The 16,975-nt window shown below is 38.6% G+C and overlaps 1 protein-coding gene across 2 annotated transcripts in view; it reads left to right on the forward strand.

Moving 5' to 3' along the window:
* The window catches only part of RNF38 (ring finger protein 38), a 75,740-nt gene extending 62,419 nt beyond the window's left edge, over positions 1–13,321 (forward strand). For both annotated transcript variants that reach the window (XM_032441239.1, XM_015849487.2), the window contains 7 exons: positions 2,989–3,159; positions 5,241–5,402; positions 8,275–8,381; positions 9,926–10,010; positions 11,548–11,669; positions 11,962–12,061; positions 12,915–13,321. In XM_032441239.1, the coding sequence (XP_032297130.1) occupies positions 2,989–3,159; positions 5,241–5,402; positions 8,275–8,381; positions 9,926–10,010; positions 11,548–11,669; positions 11,962–12,061; positions 12,915–12,971 (804 nt within the window). In that variant the 3' untranslated portion in view covers positions 12,972–13,321. The remainder of the gene's footprint in view (positions 1–2,988; positions 3,160–5,240; positions 5,403–8,274; positions 8,382–9,925; positions 10,011–11,547; positions 11,670–11,961; positions 12,062–12,914) is intronic.
* The last annotated feature ends 3,654 nt before the right edge of the window (positions 13,322–16,975 follow it).

Raw genomic sequence — 16,975 nt, forward strand, 5'->3', positions numbered from 1 at the left:
GCCAGCTGTTTATTTGCCAGCAATATTTCACGTATATTTTCCTCTACTGCATGCTCTGTGACCAGAGGATATAAACAAGACTGTGGCACCAGAACAAAACCTTTGTTGTGATCACCTTTTTCTTCACATAAGCTGCCTGTTGAAGTGTAAGGGTAGTGTGCATTCAGGTTGTCCAGAAGCCGTTTATCCTCCTGAGAGACAGCAAGGCCTCATACTGCTTGCCAGTTTGAAATACATGTGCAGTATTTCCCTTAATCTTTCAAACTGATGAAAATCTTTTACGTGAGTTTCTATTCCTGAGACAGAGAGAACATTTTCCTTCTATTGGTAGTGTATTTAGTGTAGGGGAAAGCTATCTCAGAGTGAGTACTCAACAATTGAAACAATAGCTGGATATCAAAATCAGCAAAGCAAGAAAGCAACATTGCCTGAGGAGGCGAGTCTAAGGCTGTAATGGGATTAAGGAGAATCCAAACAATAAGTATTAATAACCTTACACTCTGCTTTGAACAGTTACATTATCTGTACTGTTTGCAAAGTATTTTGTAATTCAGCAGTACAGCTGTTGTTTAAGCATATAGACAAATAAAGAGTTGGATTATTAATATTTATTTAAGTTGCTTAGAACACATGTTCATCGCTTAATCGTATGTGTTGAGAGAATGGATGCAGTACAGCTGCATATGAAGAACTAATCAAGGTAGAAATAATGTAACATCAGCAGACAAACTTTCTTCTATTAAGTCATAGAACTGGGAAACAATGTAAGTTAGGAGGTGACCTTGGAGGTCATTTGGTAGTCACCTGTTTCCAGTGATGGAGATTTCACAGCTGTTCAGAACCTCTGCTCTGGTGTTTTGAGACAGTCCTTGCAGTGAAGAACAAGATGGAAATTTTTTTGTTGTTGCAACTCTTCATCCTTGTTCATGAAATAGCGGAAGGCAGTGGTAGTGTTATTACTTAGTTTTCTTAAGGCAGAACAAATCCAGTTCCGCAGCTTCTTTTATGCAGTGACCCAGGGTCCTTACCATTAGTAGACTAATCCCTGCATGTCATTGTCTGGTTTTGATATTGGGAAAGCCAGAATCAGGCGCAGGTGCTAAGATGCAGTGTCAGACAGGGACAGAGTCCACTACCTTGACTTACTATCTATACTTTTCCTAGTGCAGCCCAGTATGCGGCAAGTTGTCTTGACTGCAAAAATATGCTACTGTCCTTGTTGTACTCCTGTTTGACTTACCCACTAGGACTGGATTTCTTTCCCTGTATATCCACTCCAAAGCCAGTCTCTGAATCTCTTATTCCATCAGGTTCTTTTGTCCCATTGCTGGACTTCATATTTTGCTTTGATGCTGTTGTCATCCACTTTCTCTATCCTATAGAAGTACATCTGAGAGGCAGCCCTGCCCTCTAGCACATTCCCTTACTCTCCAACTTCACTTGTGAACTTCCTGGTATAATTTAGTCACTTTAACAAAATTTGTCTCATTTGCCATATATTTAACTACAAAGTAATGTTATGTCACTTATGGAATACAGTCACTGATTCTAAAACCTGTAGAATCATATGTTCAAACAGCAGAAGTTTTTCAGAAGGTTGAATGGAGAAACAATAGGTTTTGTTTATTTTCTCTTAAAGGATCATTTAGCCTTGTTGGCTCTGACTTAGTGCAGATTGTGCCTAGCACATTAACTGCAAGTAGCTACACTATCTTCACTGTATGAAATCTTGGAGTCTAACATACTTTAAGCTGTTCCCCAAATGTACTTCCTATTTTATAGAGAGGTAGTGATGTTAATTTTGCTTCAACTACCTCAAGGAACAGTTTTCAGTTGAGTAAAATACAGTAACAATTGTATTTTAATAGTAGAAACACTTTTTATAATAACGAGGTAGTAACTGCGGGTGAAGGGTAGTCAGCATCTAAAAGATACTGTGTCAAATTAATCTGTTACTGTTTCAGTGCATAAAGATTTACGTGTGGTGGTGATTACAGTAAATGAGGCAATGATTCCACCTTCACAAATGTAACCTAATCTTAAACTAGATCTCATTCCCACTTCGTTATTGTAGTCAGCATGCGCAGTATGTGTTGTGTAACAGAAGACAAAACCAGTGACAGATGAGAACTAGTTATCCTGCATTACTTTGTAAAATTTGATAGGCTTGCAGGTAGGCTGGTGGAATTTTAAATGTAAAACTCTTAATAAACATCTTTTTTTTTTTTCTATTTATTTAAAACAAATTACTGTTGTTTTCAGCTAACAAGGGTGTTATGAATTGCTCTTTTAATGAGCAAAAATTTAGCACAAATGTCTGACACTCTGATGACAGATCAAAGAACAGGAAAAAGAATGTAGGTTTTCATACTCCTCCATATCTAGAATTGGAAGTAAAACTGAGCTCTTCCAGGAATCATATTCCTGCTCACCTGCAGTGCATTCATTAGTTCTGTGTTGTATATTTGTTCCAAAGATGAGAGAAAAAGCTATTTCTGCAGTAAGTAAGTGTATCTCAGTCTCCTTCAAAGCAAAAGACTACCCTCAAAGTGGAGAACTGAGTTAAGAAAGATGTTTTAAGGCACATTGCGATGGCTGGCGGTCCCTCAGCTACATTTACATCTTTTAAATGTTTGGAATACTTTGTTTTGGTATGTCATTTTGAAGGTAAAACATGTGAGGAGTTAGTAGGGTATATATACCTACTCTTTACTTAGGAGTTCATCTGATAGTATTGAAAATTCCATCTCCCATTGACTTGAAGAAGTAAAAGCTGCCTTATGCTAGGAGATACGACACTATGGTTTTAGTCTGTGCTACACTAGTCATTGTGTACTTCAGTTATTATTTATGTGTATAGGAGGTTTTTCCAACAAGTCAAGAAATATGCTTCCTTTTAATGATATCTTTCCATGATAAACGTGGACTGTTCTGTAGGTATTCTGTGCTGGAGACTAAAGAAATAATGTCATTTTCATTTTATTTCAGATGCTTCAAGCATGCTCAGTTCAGCACCTACCAGTACCGTATGCAGCATTTCCACCCCTTATTTCTAGTGACCCATTCCTTTTGCACCCACCTCATCTGTCTCCGCATCACCCTCCTCACTTGCCTCCTCCAGGACAGTTTGTTCCTTTCCAAGCACAGCAGTCACGTTCGGTAAGTAATAGTTCTTCCCATCTCTCCTTAGAACTGGTGTGGCTGAAGGTGCAAGCAGTACTGACCTAATTCAGGAAACTGATTTTGTTTAAAGTAACAGGATTTTGTGCTGTTGCTTCCTTAGCACGTCCCTTAATTACTTAGCATGAGGATGAACAAATATTTTTAAAATTCACTGCTCCTTTTTGAATGCATCAGCTGTTGTCAATGCTGTTTCTCCCTGAGCCTTTACTTCTTGTCAAAAGGATGTATGTCCTCACCACTTTCTTCAGATTCTTCTTTTTCAGGAAGCCATAGAGAAGTTACTTTCATTGTATGCTTCCCCTCAGTTAATTCTCAGTTAATTTTTAAATGGACAGCGTTTTCACTAAAACATGATGACCTTAGAGCTTCCAGACATACTCAGAAGTCTATAGTCTCTCCTTTCTTCTCTTTTTCACTTGAAAAAGTTATTGGTGCTTTTTTGTTCAAGCAGATTTGGCTTAGCAATAGCGACTGTGCAAACACAGGGAAATGTGACTCTGAATTTGAGGAGTGGCTTTGTTAAGGTAATGGGAGAACATCTAGAAAAATACAGTTTTCAGTGGTAGTCTTTGTAACGTGTTCTTGCAGAAAATGTGTGAACTTCAGTTTTAGCTTGGGTTGCTTTCTGAGGTTATTGACTGGATTTGGCTGCCCACATTCAGCTCTGGCAGATAGGCGGTATTGTAGTGCTTTGAGAAAAGTTTGTTCCACATGAAAGGGAAACAGAATGTTGCTGTGCTGCCAGAAGCTGGATTTCTTAAATGAGTTTCCTTAAGTGAGGAATTTAGCATTGGAATTAGAAGGATGCATTAATGAAATGGTGACAGCTCTTGGATTTTTCTTGGCAACTGCTGAGCCATACGTATCAGAATTTTAGGGGTTGAATGGGACCTATGGAGATCATTTAGTCCAACCCCAATGTAAAGCAGGTTCCCTAGAGAAGGTTGCTCAGGAAAGCATTCATGCAAGTACTGAATTTCATCTCCAGAGAAAGAGACTCCACACCCCTTGTGGGTGGCATGTAACCCTCAAATCATAGAATCATTAAGGCTGGAAAAGGCCATTAAGATCATCTTGTCCAACCACCAGCCAATTGCCACCATGCCCACTTAACCGCATCCCTCAGTGCCACATCCACATGGTTCTTGAACACCTCCGAAGGTGGTGATTCTGTCACCTCCCTGAGCAACCCATTTCAATACCTCACCACTTTTCCTGTGAAGAAATTTTTCCTAATATTCAACCTGAACTTATCCTGATGCAACTTAAGGCTGTTATCTTTCCTAAGTCACCTATTATCTTAAGTCACCTGAGGCAGCAGGCCTACTCCTACTTAGTTACAGTCTCCTTTCAGGAAATTGATGAGTGATGAGGTCTCACCTGCCTGCTCCTGTCCATCTTGTTGTCCACCAGAACACTCAGGTCCTTCTCTACACAGTTGTAGATGTACTATAATTGACTAGATTATGGTATTAAGCTGGAATCACATGGATTGTCTGTTCTTGATAGGACTGCTTGCACTATCCTCTTAGGAAAGCACTTGCTTGATTACAGTGTCATTCACAGTTTAATACCACTGGAGTCACTGTGCTCACTCTCCTCTTTACAGAATGTCTAAACCAATTTCAGTTCTTGTCTTTGGTATGTTTTTTTTTTCCCTCTTGCATAGTTGTAAAATGAGAGCAGCCTGGCAAGAAAGAGAGCAAATATTTGTCCTACAAAATGCAACAGACAGGAAATTACAGCTGTTCCAGTATTTGCTAGATGGCATAAATTCCTGGTCATTTAGCATGACTAGCTGGAAAAATTGAATTAATACCAAAACTGTAGTGTTGTCTTCGCTTTTTGGTAATGTTAATGATGCAGGAGTTCCTCACACTGTTATTCTGTGAATGTGAGTATTATTTTACTCATATTTTTTTTTTATCCTGTAAAATGGGCTACAGCAGCTCAGTATACATCTGAGATTACAGTTCTTTATTGGGAAAATATTACATCTCTATTATTGCAGCAAATCTGTATACATTTTTGGGATTTGTTTATTATTTTTTTTTTAGCCATTCCAGAGGATAGAAAATGAAGTAGAACTACTTGGAGAACATCTTCCTGTAGGAGGTTTTACGTATCCTCCCTCAGCACATCCACCACCGTTGCCTCCCTCAGCTCCTCTCCAGTTCTTAACTCATGATCCTCTACACCAAGAAATGTCATTTGGCGTTGTAAGTATTGTTTTACATGCTATATTTTCAGTCATGCTGTTAGCCGTCTTGCGCTCAAATATGTAGTATGTGCTATTGTCGCAAATGGTTTTGCTAATTTGTTTTCCATACTTTGAGTTTACACAAGTCACAAAAACTAGAATTTTTAAAAATAGTAGGCAATACACAGACAGGCAGTTGTACCTATCAGTTCCATAGTACAAGTGATAATATATTACAAAAATAGAGTGTTCTTAAGCCAACTTTCTTTAGGACTGTAGGCAGTGCAACTGCAAGAGCACAAAATAATCATATGTGGCGCAAGATGAAATTTGTGCTTCCAGTATCTCTACTACCTCTTGGGTCTTTGTGGTGCACTTTGGTTGTTGAGTTTGATTTTGTGTTGAAAAAGCCTTTCCCGTGTGTGTAATGGTTGAAGAAATACTGTAACTCAGTATTTTTAATTTTTTTTTCAGTATTTGACCCATGCATCAACTTGTCAGAAAGTTTTAGAGGCACAGTGGTGCTTCAGCCTTTAAATGAAAATAAGATTTTAGGACTTGCAACAGCAGAACACAGAGCTAGCATTTACTTATTAGTCTCCTTGAAATCACACACCATAGTTAACATGAATGGTTTTCCCATTAAGTTTGCAGTCACTATATGTTTTCAAGTACACTTAGAAAACTTTTGTAAGTTGCTTGGATTTTACTCACAAACATCTTTGAAGTTTTTATCATTTCTAAGTTAGAATCACAGAATCACCAAGGTTGGAAAAGACCAAAAACATCATCCAGTCCAACCGTTCACCTATTACCAATAGCTCCCACTAAACCACGTCCCTCAACACAACATCCAGTCGTTCCTTGAAACACCCCCAGGGTCGGTGACTCCACCACCTCCCTGGCCAGTCCATTCCAGTGCCTGACCACCCTTTCTGAGAAGTAAAAAAAAAGTTCAGTCCTTAAAAATAGGTAGCAAATAAAGTAGCACATTTATGCAGGTTACATGTTATTTTTCTTCTCTGGTGCTTTAACTCTGGGTTGTATACTGCTGAGGTGGTGAAATAAGGGTGTGTGTAATCTTGATCTTAAGAAATCTTAGAATATTGATTTTTAAGAAAAGCTTGATATTCTTTAAGCTATCACTAATGTTCTAGTTATATTAAAATTGTAATGGAATGGCTACTCTGAGCACACATAGCACTTTGTAATGATATTTCTGGATCACAGAATTCACAGAGCTATAAAGCTGGTGTGTACTCTGTCTGCCTTTTCTTTCAAGAAAAAGACCCAGTTTTTCCACATTGTGTTCATGTTAATATGAAAATCTAATGTAAAAGTGTGGCTATCTATTAGGTATACTTCTCTTGTAAAGCTAAGGGTCTTTAGATGAGTTATTGGTGGTGTTGGGCTTTTGTGTGTTCAAACATGGAAGAATAAATACTTGTTAATAGAGATTTTGAGTGTTCTTTGTTCCAAAGAAATAAATACCTCAAGGCTTTCAAATATTAATGGAATAATAATTCATCAGTTTCAGCTTTAAAAATTTACAGACACTTTTAGTACCTTGACTGTTTCTGGGGGGGAAAAAGAAAGTTATTAAATGGGGAATTTTCTGTCATTTATGTCCCAGTTCCTTTGGGCAAAACAAGGAGTTACAAAAATAATACTGAAAACTTAAGTACTTCAGTGAAGGGCTTGGCATGCAAATGAAAAATAGTAAAGCCTTGTTTTATCCTTGGAAATTAAAGCTGTAGGCTTGAGAGCCTCTTTAAGCATTGTCCATATGCAAAAATTGTACACACATGCTCTGCAGATAGCATAGCTGTATCTTATCTGTAATTGTACACTGCTGCTTCTTTAAATCCTGATCAGTGATTCTGCCGTTAGTGCATAGTGGTGATGGTCCCTGCCAGGTAATGACCTTATGTTAATGAAAGAATCTTTGAAGATGACAGCTACAGACCTCTAAAGGGGTTTGTTACTGTTGTTTTTTGTTTGTATTTTTAAGGATTTTTCTTTGTCTTGTACACAAGCCTGCATAATAGCACCAAGCCTAAAACCTGAACTGTTATGTACAAAAGAGTCAGTAGTTCAGGTCTTACCTGCTTCCCAAAGCTCTGTGTATATGTGAACTGTGCAGAAAATGTCTTGGCAAGGATTTCTGCTCCATCTTACTGCTTTTTCACGTGGCATGGTATGATTCCATTACTGATAGAAATTTTTGCTTCAAATTGTTAGGAGAGGCTGAAGCTCTTTGGATGTAATCAATATCCAGAATGGCTGGACTTTTTTGAATGATGCTGCATTGAAAGTGGGTTTTGATATTCAGATTCCAGTTTGCTTAGGAAAACCAAGTACTGAATCACAGGATAACAAAGTGGTTGAGGTTGGAAAACGGCCCCTTGAGGTCCTCTGGGCAAGTCCCCTGTCCTCATGCCAGGACACCTAGAGCTATTTGTCCAGCACCATGTCCAGGTGGCTTTTGAAGATCTCCGAGGAGGAGACTCTACAATGTTTCTGGGCAGCCTGTTCCAGTGCTTCTTGTTACCTGCACAGAGGAGAAGTGCTGTTCCAGATTGTGCCAGTTGCCTCATGTACTGGCACTGGGCACTACTGAGAAAGAGCCTGGCTCCATCCTTTTTTGCATCTTCCCGTCAGGTATTTGTACCTGTTGATGAAATCTCCCTCCAAATCCTTTCTTTTCCAGTCTGAACAGTCAAAGCTCTCTCAACCTCTCCTCAAAGAAGAGGTACTGCAGTCCATCGTCTCGGGGGCCGTCTGCTCTCTCAGTACCTCCCTTTCTCTTTTCCATACCCAGAAGCCCAGAGCTGCGCGCTAGTGTCAGTTACAGAGGTTTCAGAGGAAGCTTATTTTCTTCTCTCTTGCAGCCTTACCCACCGTTTATGCCTCGAAGACTCACAGGACGCAGCAGATACCGATCACAGCAGCCAATACCTCCACACCCGTACCATCCTAGCCTACTACCTTATGTGCTGTAAGTTCAAAGTGCATTTGCTTCCGTGTAGGTTATTACAAAGTAATGTGAGTTAACCAGACCTTTCAACAGAGACTTGCAGTTGGACTCTTAATAGAAAGCAAGCATAATTCTGTTGCACCAGAAAGGAGGAAAACCTCCATACCTGTGTAAAATTCTCAACCTGCTGTGGATAACATACAGGCTTGTGCAAGGGAAAATACAAGTACAGTTGTCCAGGGTAGTTTTGTGCCCATGGTGTGTCTTTTTTCTGGACTGTCAGAAACATCATAAAGATGTTTGACATAGCTCAAAACTTACTTCTTGGATACATCTACAGATTTAATAGTTAAACTGTAGTGTATAGTCCTAAGGGTCTTTACTCAAAATAGTTTGGTTCTGTTCTCAACAGAATCCTCCCATCTTTTTATTTAAAGATTATGTTTCACTCTTAATTGGTTGAGCTGCTAATCTGTTACACCATTCGAGCTTCTTTTACCCCTCTGATTAGCTATTTTTGGAAAAGAAATAGGAAATTTGAGACAAGTGACATTTAGGAGTCTGTATTATCTGTATTGCGTTCAGAGACTTTGGGTGTATGAAATTAGATTTACCTCGTCTTTACAAATTCCTTCTTTGGAAATAAGAATGACATTTTGGGGGGAAAAAGAAACAAAGAAAGAAGGATTATTTGGTGACAGAGGTAATGTTGACAGAGGGACAGTCATGTTGTCACCAGGTTTCTCTCTGCACAGTTTCAGATATGGCATGAAAATGACAGAATTCTGATGCATTGAAGCTGTTATCTTTTTATCTCATATTCTGGTTGTGATGCCATAGTTTCTTACCTGGCCATTAACAGCACACAGTGCCAGCAATTGAAGTTGTCCTGATGATGGTTAAGTCAGTGCTGTGAATATGTGATTTTTGTGTGCATTAAGTTTTGACCCGTAATAGTACCTTGGGGGTTAAAGATGCTTGTTTAACTTAAAATCTGAATAGCTCACTCTTGCCTCTGTCTGAAGAGATTCTGCTTTGACTAGCACCACAGTATGTGAGAGAGTTAATTTTTGTTTGCCTTCAGTATGGATGTTGATCCACAAGCAAATCCTGGTTAACTTCACTGTATGTTATGGGCAAACAAAAATTCTGTGGTGGAGAGTTAGTTGAGTGTAGGGTTCCCAATCTTTGCTTGTATTTTATCCACTTAAATAAAATATGTAAATCCAGAGCTTGAATTCTTCATCAGTACTAGCTTTCCGTAATGCGTGATAATCAAGAGACTCATTTTCATAACAGTGTTAAGTATTATTCTAAGTATCACTTAAGAAATGCATGCAGTTTACAAAGCAGCACTGCCAGAATCAGTAAGTGGCAGAACTAATTTCTTTCTTGATTCTTTCACTTCAAGAACAAGTTATTGATACCAGATATAAGATTTCCAATAGTTCTGAGAATATGTAATTTTGAAGGGAATCAGTAAGATGACTTTGGCAGTGCCACAGGTTTCTGTTGTTTCCTTCAGTGAGATTCTGAGCCCTATACTTTGTCTGCTCTCGTGGTAGATCAATGTTCCCAGTTCCACCTGCAGTTGGACGAGCTTTCAGCATTGAGCTGGATGTAGAAGATGGAGAGGTGGAAAACTATGAGGTTGGTATGAAAACAACTATTTTTAAAGAGTGGCTTTAGCTTAAGCAGTACATGAAATTGAATTATAAATTATGTTTTCAATTTTGTTTCTGGCTTTCAAATAAATTTAATAACTGTGAAGACAAAATCCAGAAACAATCCTTTTGTATTTGTTTGTGGTAGCAGATGTTAGAAGTGCTTTACTTTTTGTCTGTTTCTCTTCTCCAGTAACCACCCTTCCAGACATCAATCATCAACTTGTTCAGTCTTTGTGTTCTTCGCGTTACTCTTCCTCTTTTGGATTGTAATTGATTTTAAATGTCAAAACAAAAATAAAGCACATTCAAAAGAGAAGTTACTTGCATACACCTACAGAATAGTGTTAATATTTTTAGAATATTAGAATACAGAATAGTGTTAATATTTTTAGAATATTAGAATATCACAGGATTAATTGATTTAAATGCAGCATTTATAAAACTGCTTTATTGCCTTTTCTTCTTTACCATCAGGAGTATACATTATTTCACATCTACAGATGCAGAACCCTCCTTAATATCCTGGATAGCTGTGGAACAGTCCTAGCTGTTATGTCTTTGTTGATTCTGGAACTGCTGGGTTCCCTTGGGCTTCTCTTCGGATACTTTTGAAAGGGAAAACTCTTTTATTTTGCATCTCTTCACCTCTGCTCCTCTGAAGAGCTCACTGTAGCAGCAACGCACCACTGCTAGTTTAACTGCAAGCATTAATGTAGTAACTTCTGTGCTAGTTCAGAAGCGTGATCATCTTGTTTTGGAAACTTTGGGCCCTTAGTTTTAAAATACTAGAAATGACTGTGATTAGTAATGGTTTGCAGCTTTCACCAAGTCTTAATTTGTTAAGCATTCATTCTCCATCAAGCTTTTATTTTTTTCATTTAAAAAAAAAGAGTGTAAGTTACACATGACAGAGTGCAAATTAATTACAATGAGAGACTCTTCGTTGTTGTATTTGACTCATGGAAAAAGGAGCTTAAGATTTGGGGGAAAAAAAATTAAACCTCAATGGTATTTGTTTTTGCAATTGAATGTAAAATCTCCACCTCTCAATTCATCTAGCCGAAGGTGTGGGGTGGGAATCAAAATCTATCTCCTGAACTCTTGTGTTTCTCTCACAGGAGCAGATTCATAGTGTACTATTAGGAAGCAGGTGTGTTGACTTCTTTTTTTCTGCTTACGCCCACTATTAATTCTATAGTGGGATGAAGAGGATCTTACAGAAGCAGAATGCATACCAAGCTGTGTATGCAAGCACGGGAATAGTTTGAACTTTGATACTAGATTTTGAAATCCCAAAGGAATACCCTGCATAATTCAGAAAGATGTTTGGAAGAGGATGATGGGCAAATCTTCCTATATAGTCATCTTATATAGGGGAGAGCTAAGGTTCCAAAGCTTTCTTTATAGAAGGGCGATTTGTGCAGCCTGGTTATGTGGTGCTGTGTATCAGCACCTCCACATCTCATGGAACCAGAGTTTAAGCAGTGAATTTTTAAGTGTCTAATTTCCATGTTTTGCAGGCTTTGCTGAATTTGGCAGAACGTCTGGGAGAAGCCAAACCACGAGGACTGACGAAGGCGGACATTGAACAGCTCCCATCCTATAGGTTCAATCCAAACAACCACCAGTCAGAACAGACACTGTAAGTACATAGATCTCTTTCAAAGTTGCGTAGTTTATCTGGCTGTATTTTCTTCAGACTGCAGCCTCAGCTGCACTAGAGGAACTAAAAGCAGTGATTATCTGTAAGCAGTTTTATTAATTAAAGACAAACTCAGCATTCACAGTTTACGTTGCTGCGCTGTGCGTCTTCAAACACAAATGCAGGTAACTGTTGAAGCTATCGTGCTGCAGTTATATCAGCAGAGTTGTGTTTGAACTATGTTTGGTGTTCTTAAATAGAAGATACATTTGAACTTTTCTGTCTTTTTTAGGTGCGTGGTGTGCATGTGTGATTTTGAGTCAAGGCAGCTACTTAGAGTCTTACCCTGTAACCACGAGTTCCATGCCAAGTGTGTCGATAAGTGGCTTAAGGTAAAAAAAATAAAAATAAAAAATAATGGGAAGTTTTAGAGGGCATTCATTATGTATGGGTTTTGAGGTGGAGTGGTTATTGTTTTGGGATTTGCTTGTTATTTTACTGTTCGTTTCCTTTTATTTCATTTTTCTCAATTTTTAGAGTAGAAATGCCAGCAGACTTCAGAAAACTACATACCTATGTTATTTTTTAATAATTGATTCAGTATGTTTCTTTATAATCTTTGGCATAAGGAAGAAGGAACATAAAGAGAATTATTTTCATGGTCACATCTGTCTGTTTTCCATTTCCACAAAACAGTACCTGTGAATTCAACTTTGATTTCATGTGTTCATGAATTTAAAAAAGAAATTATGTGGTAAAATGAGAAGGAGAAATTAGAGATTCTCTGCTGATGGTGAATTTGTTTTCAGTAATCCATGTAGCAAAGCGTAAACATTATTACTTTCTTCCTGCTATGCTATCAGTATGGGGTTTTGAGGCTTATCAAATCAAGTGTATGTCCCACTGAACACACAGTACCCCATCCTAGGGTGCTCCCTTCTTGTTGGTGTTACAGTGTATCTGCATTAGTATAACCACTGGCACTTAGACAAAGTCCAATTCGCTGCATTTCTTTATATCTTTAATATTAAAAAGCCTCTTTTTTTTTTTTTTTTTTTTTAAATGTGTTTATGAATCAATAGGCATAAAACTCTGAAGTAACCAGGTGCATGAACATACCTTGTCGTCTTTTGCTGTTGAGTACTCCTGAGCTCTGAAAGTAGCAGCAGCATCATCACAGATGTTCTTTGTCATTCACATGTGTATGTCATTACAGTAAACCCTTTCTTGTTTCTGGTTTCACAGGCAAATCGTACCTGCCCAATTTGCAGAGCTGATGCTTCAGAATTGCATCGTGATTAGAGTGACCAATCTAAGAGCACAAATCTGGTTTGGGTGTTCCTGGTCATGTGTATATATGAACTATCTATTGAACTTACCCATGTGGCTTCCAGCCTTTTCCTTTACACAAAAGGGTCAGTGGACCTTACTTTGCACTGTGTGACTTAATCAATTATAAAGCTTATAACTAGTCTTCACATCTACGGGATTGTTATACTAACAGTGTGATTGGAACTCCAAAGATTTTCTTCTTTAGCTTAATTTTGTGTGTGCACTAACATTCCCTGGTTTTTGTGTGATCATTCTGAGTGTTGCTGCGAGATTACTGTGGACGTGATCTTTTAGCATGTGCTTTTATATAAAAGAAAAAAGAGGAAAAAAAAGAAAAGTGGTAGCTCCAAACAGTATAGCAATCTACCTTATATAGAGCCTTCAGATACTGTGAGTGGGAGTGAATGGTGTGAATGTGTTTGCCTGTGGGAGGGTGCATGACGTGAGTTTGGGAATGGGTGTGCATGCGTGTTTGAGAACCTATATACCAGCATGTGCTGAGAACGTATGTGTGTAGTATTAATTATGCTGCAGTGTATAATCTTGTGTGTTATTTAAACAGTACTAGTACTGTACACTGGTTCCTTTCCTTGTGTTTGCAGTTGCACACTAAATACAATGGGTGCAGCAATTACAGACATTTAGTATTTCCTCCCCAATGTACTCACAGGTACTTACCTGTCTACCTACTATTCAAACAAGCTGTTATGCTTCCCTTTACTCGGAGGCTTTAAGTGCGTACCACTAAAGGGGTCACTGATTGTTCATAGATGAGTAATGTTGGGTTTTAGTACACGTTACAGAGTTCAGACTTCTTACTTTGCTCATTTACAAGTTATTTTATCAATGTCAAGTTGCAATATCACACAAATCGTTTAGCAATATTAACATTTTCAGTTGGCAATTTCATTATCAACGTGTTCCTGTTCTCCTTTTCAGTTTTTCTAGTTGGGCTATAATTGCATTCAGTTGATTTGAGATTAGAGCTGAGTTCTGAAGATGCTGCAGTTATGCACTTCTTTCATGAAAGGAAGCAGAAAGGACACCGAGGGTCTTATGCAACAGCCCTGCATTTTTTGCCATTGTGCTTGCTAAATAGATAATCCTCTAGCTTACAAGCATTGGCTTTAATCATACCCATTCTTTGTCATTTGCAAGGGAGTTTGTATACAATTAAAATAACTTGTAAGAGGTCACAATTTTATTCCTGCAGCTTCATGAATAAAATAAAATTTCTAGCATTTTCTCAGAGAAGTAAAACTTCTGTTTTTGGGGGGTTTTTGTTGTTGTTGTATCACAAAAGAAGGTGGTTTTTGGTCACTCGTTGCAGAGTTGAGTTGCCCTGATGCTGCTGCTTTGTCCCTCGCTGTTTTCATGGTGAGTGTAATGTGAAGAAGGAGCTCCCTTGGTTTTTGCAGTTGAGTTTCCAGAGTACTCCACCGCAGTGCAAAACGGGAGCCCCTTCTGAACGAAACACTGTTAAAAGGAAGGTAGCTTCCATCCCACTGCTTTATGAGTAGTGTTTTCTTTGTGCTTTTTGGAAAAGCAACATTTCAGACTGTCGCATCTTCAGTGTGTTCCACCGAAATACTAACATCCACCTGTACCATAGTTAGTTATTCATAGGATGCACTTCTCGCATCAGATTACTTCTCCTGAATTGCCATTACTTCAGTTGCAGCGGCACAAGTGGCACAGTTAGCAATATTGCTGTGGCTTGCTGCCAGACTCAGCTTTAAGTTGATTCTCTATCATTTCTGATGCTTTTGTATGCTGCTATGCTTTAGTATCGATTATAATTTCAGTGTTACACGTTCTCCATGCTGTTTGCCCTCTTTCAGTACTCTACAGACCAATCACAGCTGATGGTGCAGATGAAATAAAAGCACAATTTTGCCCTATGTCAGATGCTCTTGCCTCCATTTGTGTAGTGACGCAGGTATTTCTCAGAAACACATTGTCTTTCCATTCCTACTCATGCCTAAGAACACTTAAACAAATGAGGACATGCTGTTACATCCAAGTACTAAAATGCCTCCTCTCTTCCCGAGGAGTTACGGAGTAATCTTTCACAATGACACCCAGCAGGTTAAAGTACATATAGTAAAAATTTATTTTTTTAACAAATAAAATCATCTTGTTTTAAAAAAAAAAAGAAAAAAAAACACAAAAACAAAAAAAAAAAAATCAAACATGTACCACATGTCTTACAAAACTGAGGCTCTTTTATATAGCTGCAAAAGAAAGATTTCTATGTGTGCAGATTTAAGCATAACCCACACTATGTCCGGTGTTCAGTTTGAAGCGTGGGAAGAGGGCACTTCTCTAAGCACTCTCATTCTTCTGAAGCCAAGGGGAAAGTCACCCTGTTTCGGGTGCTGAGAAATCTTGATTGTCCCTTTCGCCAGTGGAGCTCTGCGAGGCGTTGGGAGACTGAGGAGCGGGAGGGTCTAACTCAGAAAAATCCCGAATGATTTGTTGCACTCTTAAGGCTTGTCTCTTCTGAAATGGTTCATTTGTTTGCATGGGTCTATTGCAGATGTGTGTGGACTTGCTTCCTGTGGTTAGTGTGTGTGAACAGCACGCGTGCACATGTTCTGGATCAGCTCAGATGAGCCACAGCCGGTCTCGGTTGTGGCTGTTGATGGGGATTCGTGCTGAGCTGCTCACTGCCATGTGTTTTGTACATTTGTGTGTAACTTCTCAGCCTGCCGTGGTGCCAGGCAGCACCAGCATCCAGCAAGACGTTTTCCATCTCCCTCCTCCCCTTCCTGACTTCACCTGTCCCCTTCCCCTCCTGAACAGTCCATAAGACATTTGCTTTATCATATTGGCACTTCTGTGGCTTTGGCATAAACTGCCAATTAAATCTGAAGTTTAAGGGGATATCAAGGCCTACAGATAATTCCAATGTCTCATTTTGTGACTTTCCTTACAAAATAAAAAAGAAAAAAAAAAGAAATTTAAGCCTTTTGTTGTATACTGTTTTATACGGGCCATTTATTATGAATGTGACTTCACAGCTGTTAACACATCATGTAATACTTGGGATGGGATTTACCAGCCTTTTTTTATTATTATTATTTTACTTACAGAAAACACATTTTTGACTGAGTTATCTTTGGGCCTTTTTAAAAGCTGTGTTTTTTGGTTTTGTTTTTTTCCTTTGGTACATTGTTACCTCATTTTGCTACTTGTGTTTCAGATCTGTTAATGACTCTGAAAGCTTGTGACTTTTGTTGGAATCATATTTTGTCGGTTGTTTCCTTTAAATCATACTCTATTGAATCACTTAATATGTAGTTTTAAATGTATTATAAATATCTGTAACCAAATCATTTGAAGGCTTGATAAATTTTTAACAAAATTTGTACATTTTTTATGAGAGTTACTAGTAATGCTTTACTACGTAGTGCAATGAAGTTTTATTTTTAATCCCTGTGCCCAATTTTGGAGTTGAGAGAGTTGTTCAGTAATAAATGTATGATGTACACCTAGACAAGTTTGTCTCGTTCTCCTTTGTGCATTGTTCCCTTTCACTGCTCCCCCTATTTCTGTGCATCGTCATACAACTAACTTCAGGTACTGGCAGTTTTGCAGTCGTGGGACTGGGGGAAGGGTTTGAAGCTCCAGAGCATCCTACCTGACAAGCACTCAGGTAGGAGGCGATGTGACAGGTTTGCCTTGCTGGACAATCTTCACTACCAAACTTGCAGATTTCCTGCCTATGATTCAAAATCTGCGCCCCTTGGTCTTGAATACCACGCCATGTTCCAGCCAGTCTATAAATCCAGGAGCCCAAGCTGCTTGTAACCCAGCAGTTAGCCTTAATTTTAGTCAGCAGTGAAGTGCTTTTCCCCCACATCTCTTCCCTTGCGCCCTAAGAATACATACAGCTCTTGGCTTCTTCTGTGAGAAGTGTTTATGGGACTTGCTTCCCAGGCATATCTTTGTGTAGTACTTTTCTGCAGGTG

The sequence above is a fragment of the Coturnix japonica genome, chromosome Z (genome assembly GCF_001577835.2).
Source record: "Coturnix japonica isolate 7356 chromosome Z, Coturnix japonica 2.1, whole genome shotgun sequence".
NCBI lineage: Eukaryota > Metazoa > Chordata > Aves > Galliformes > Phasianidae > Coturnix > Coturnix japonica.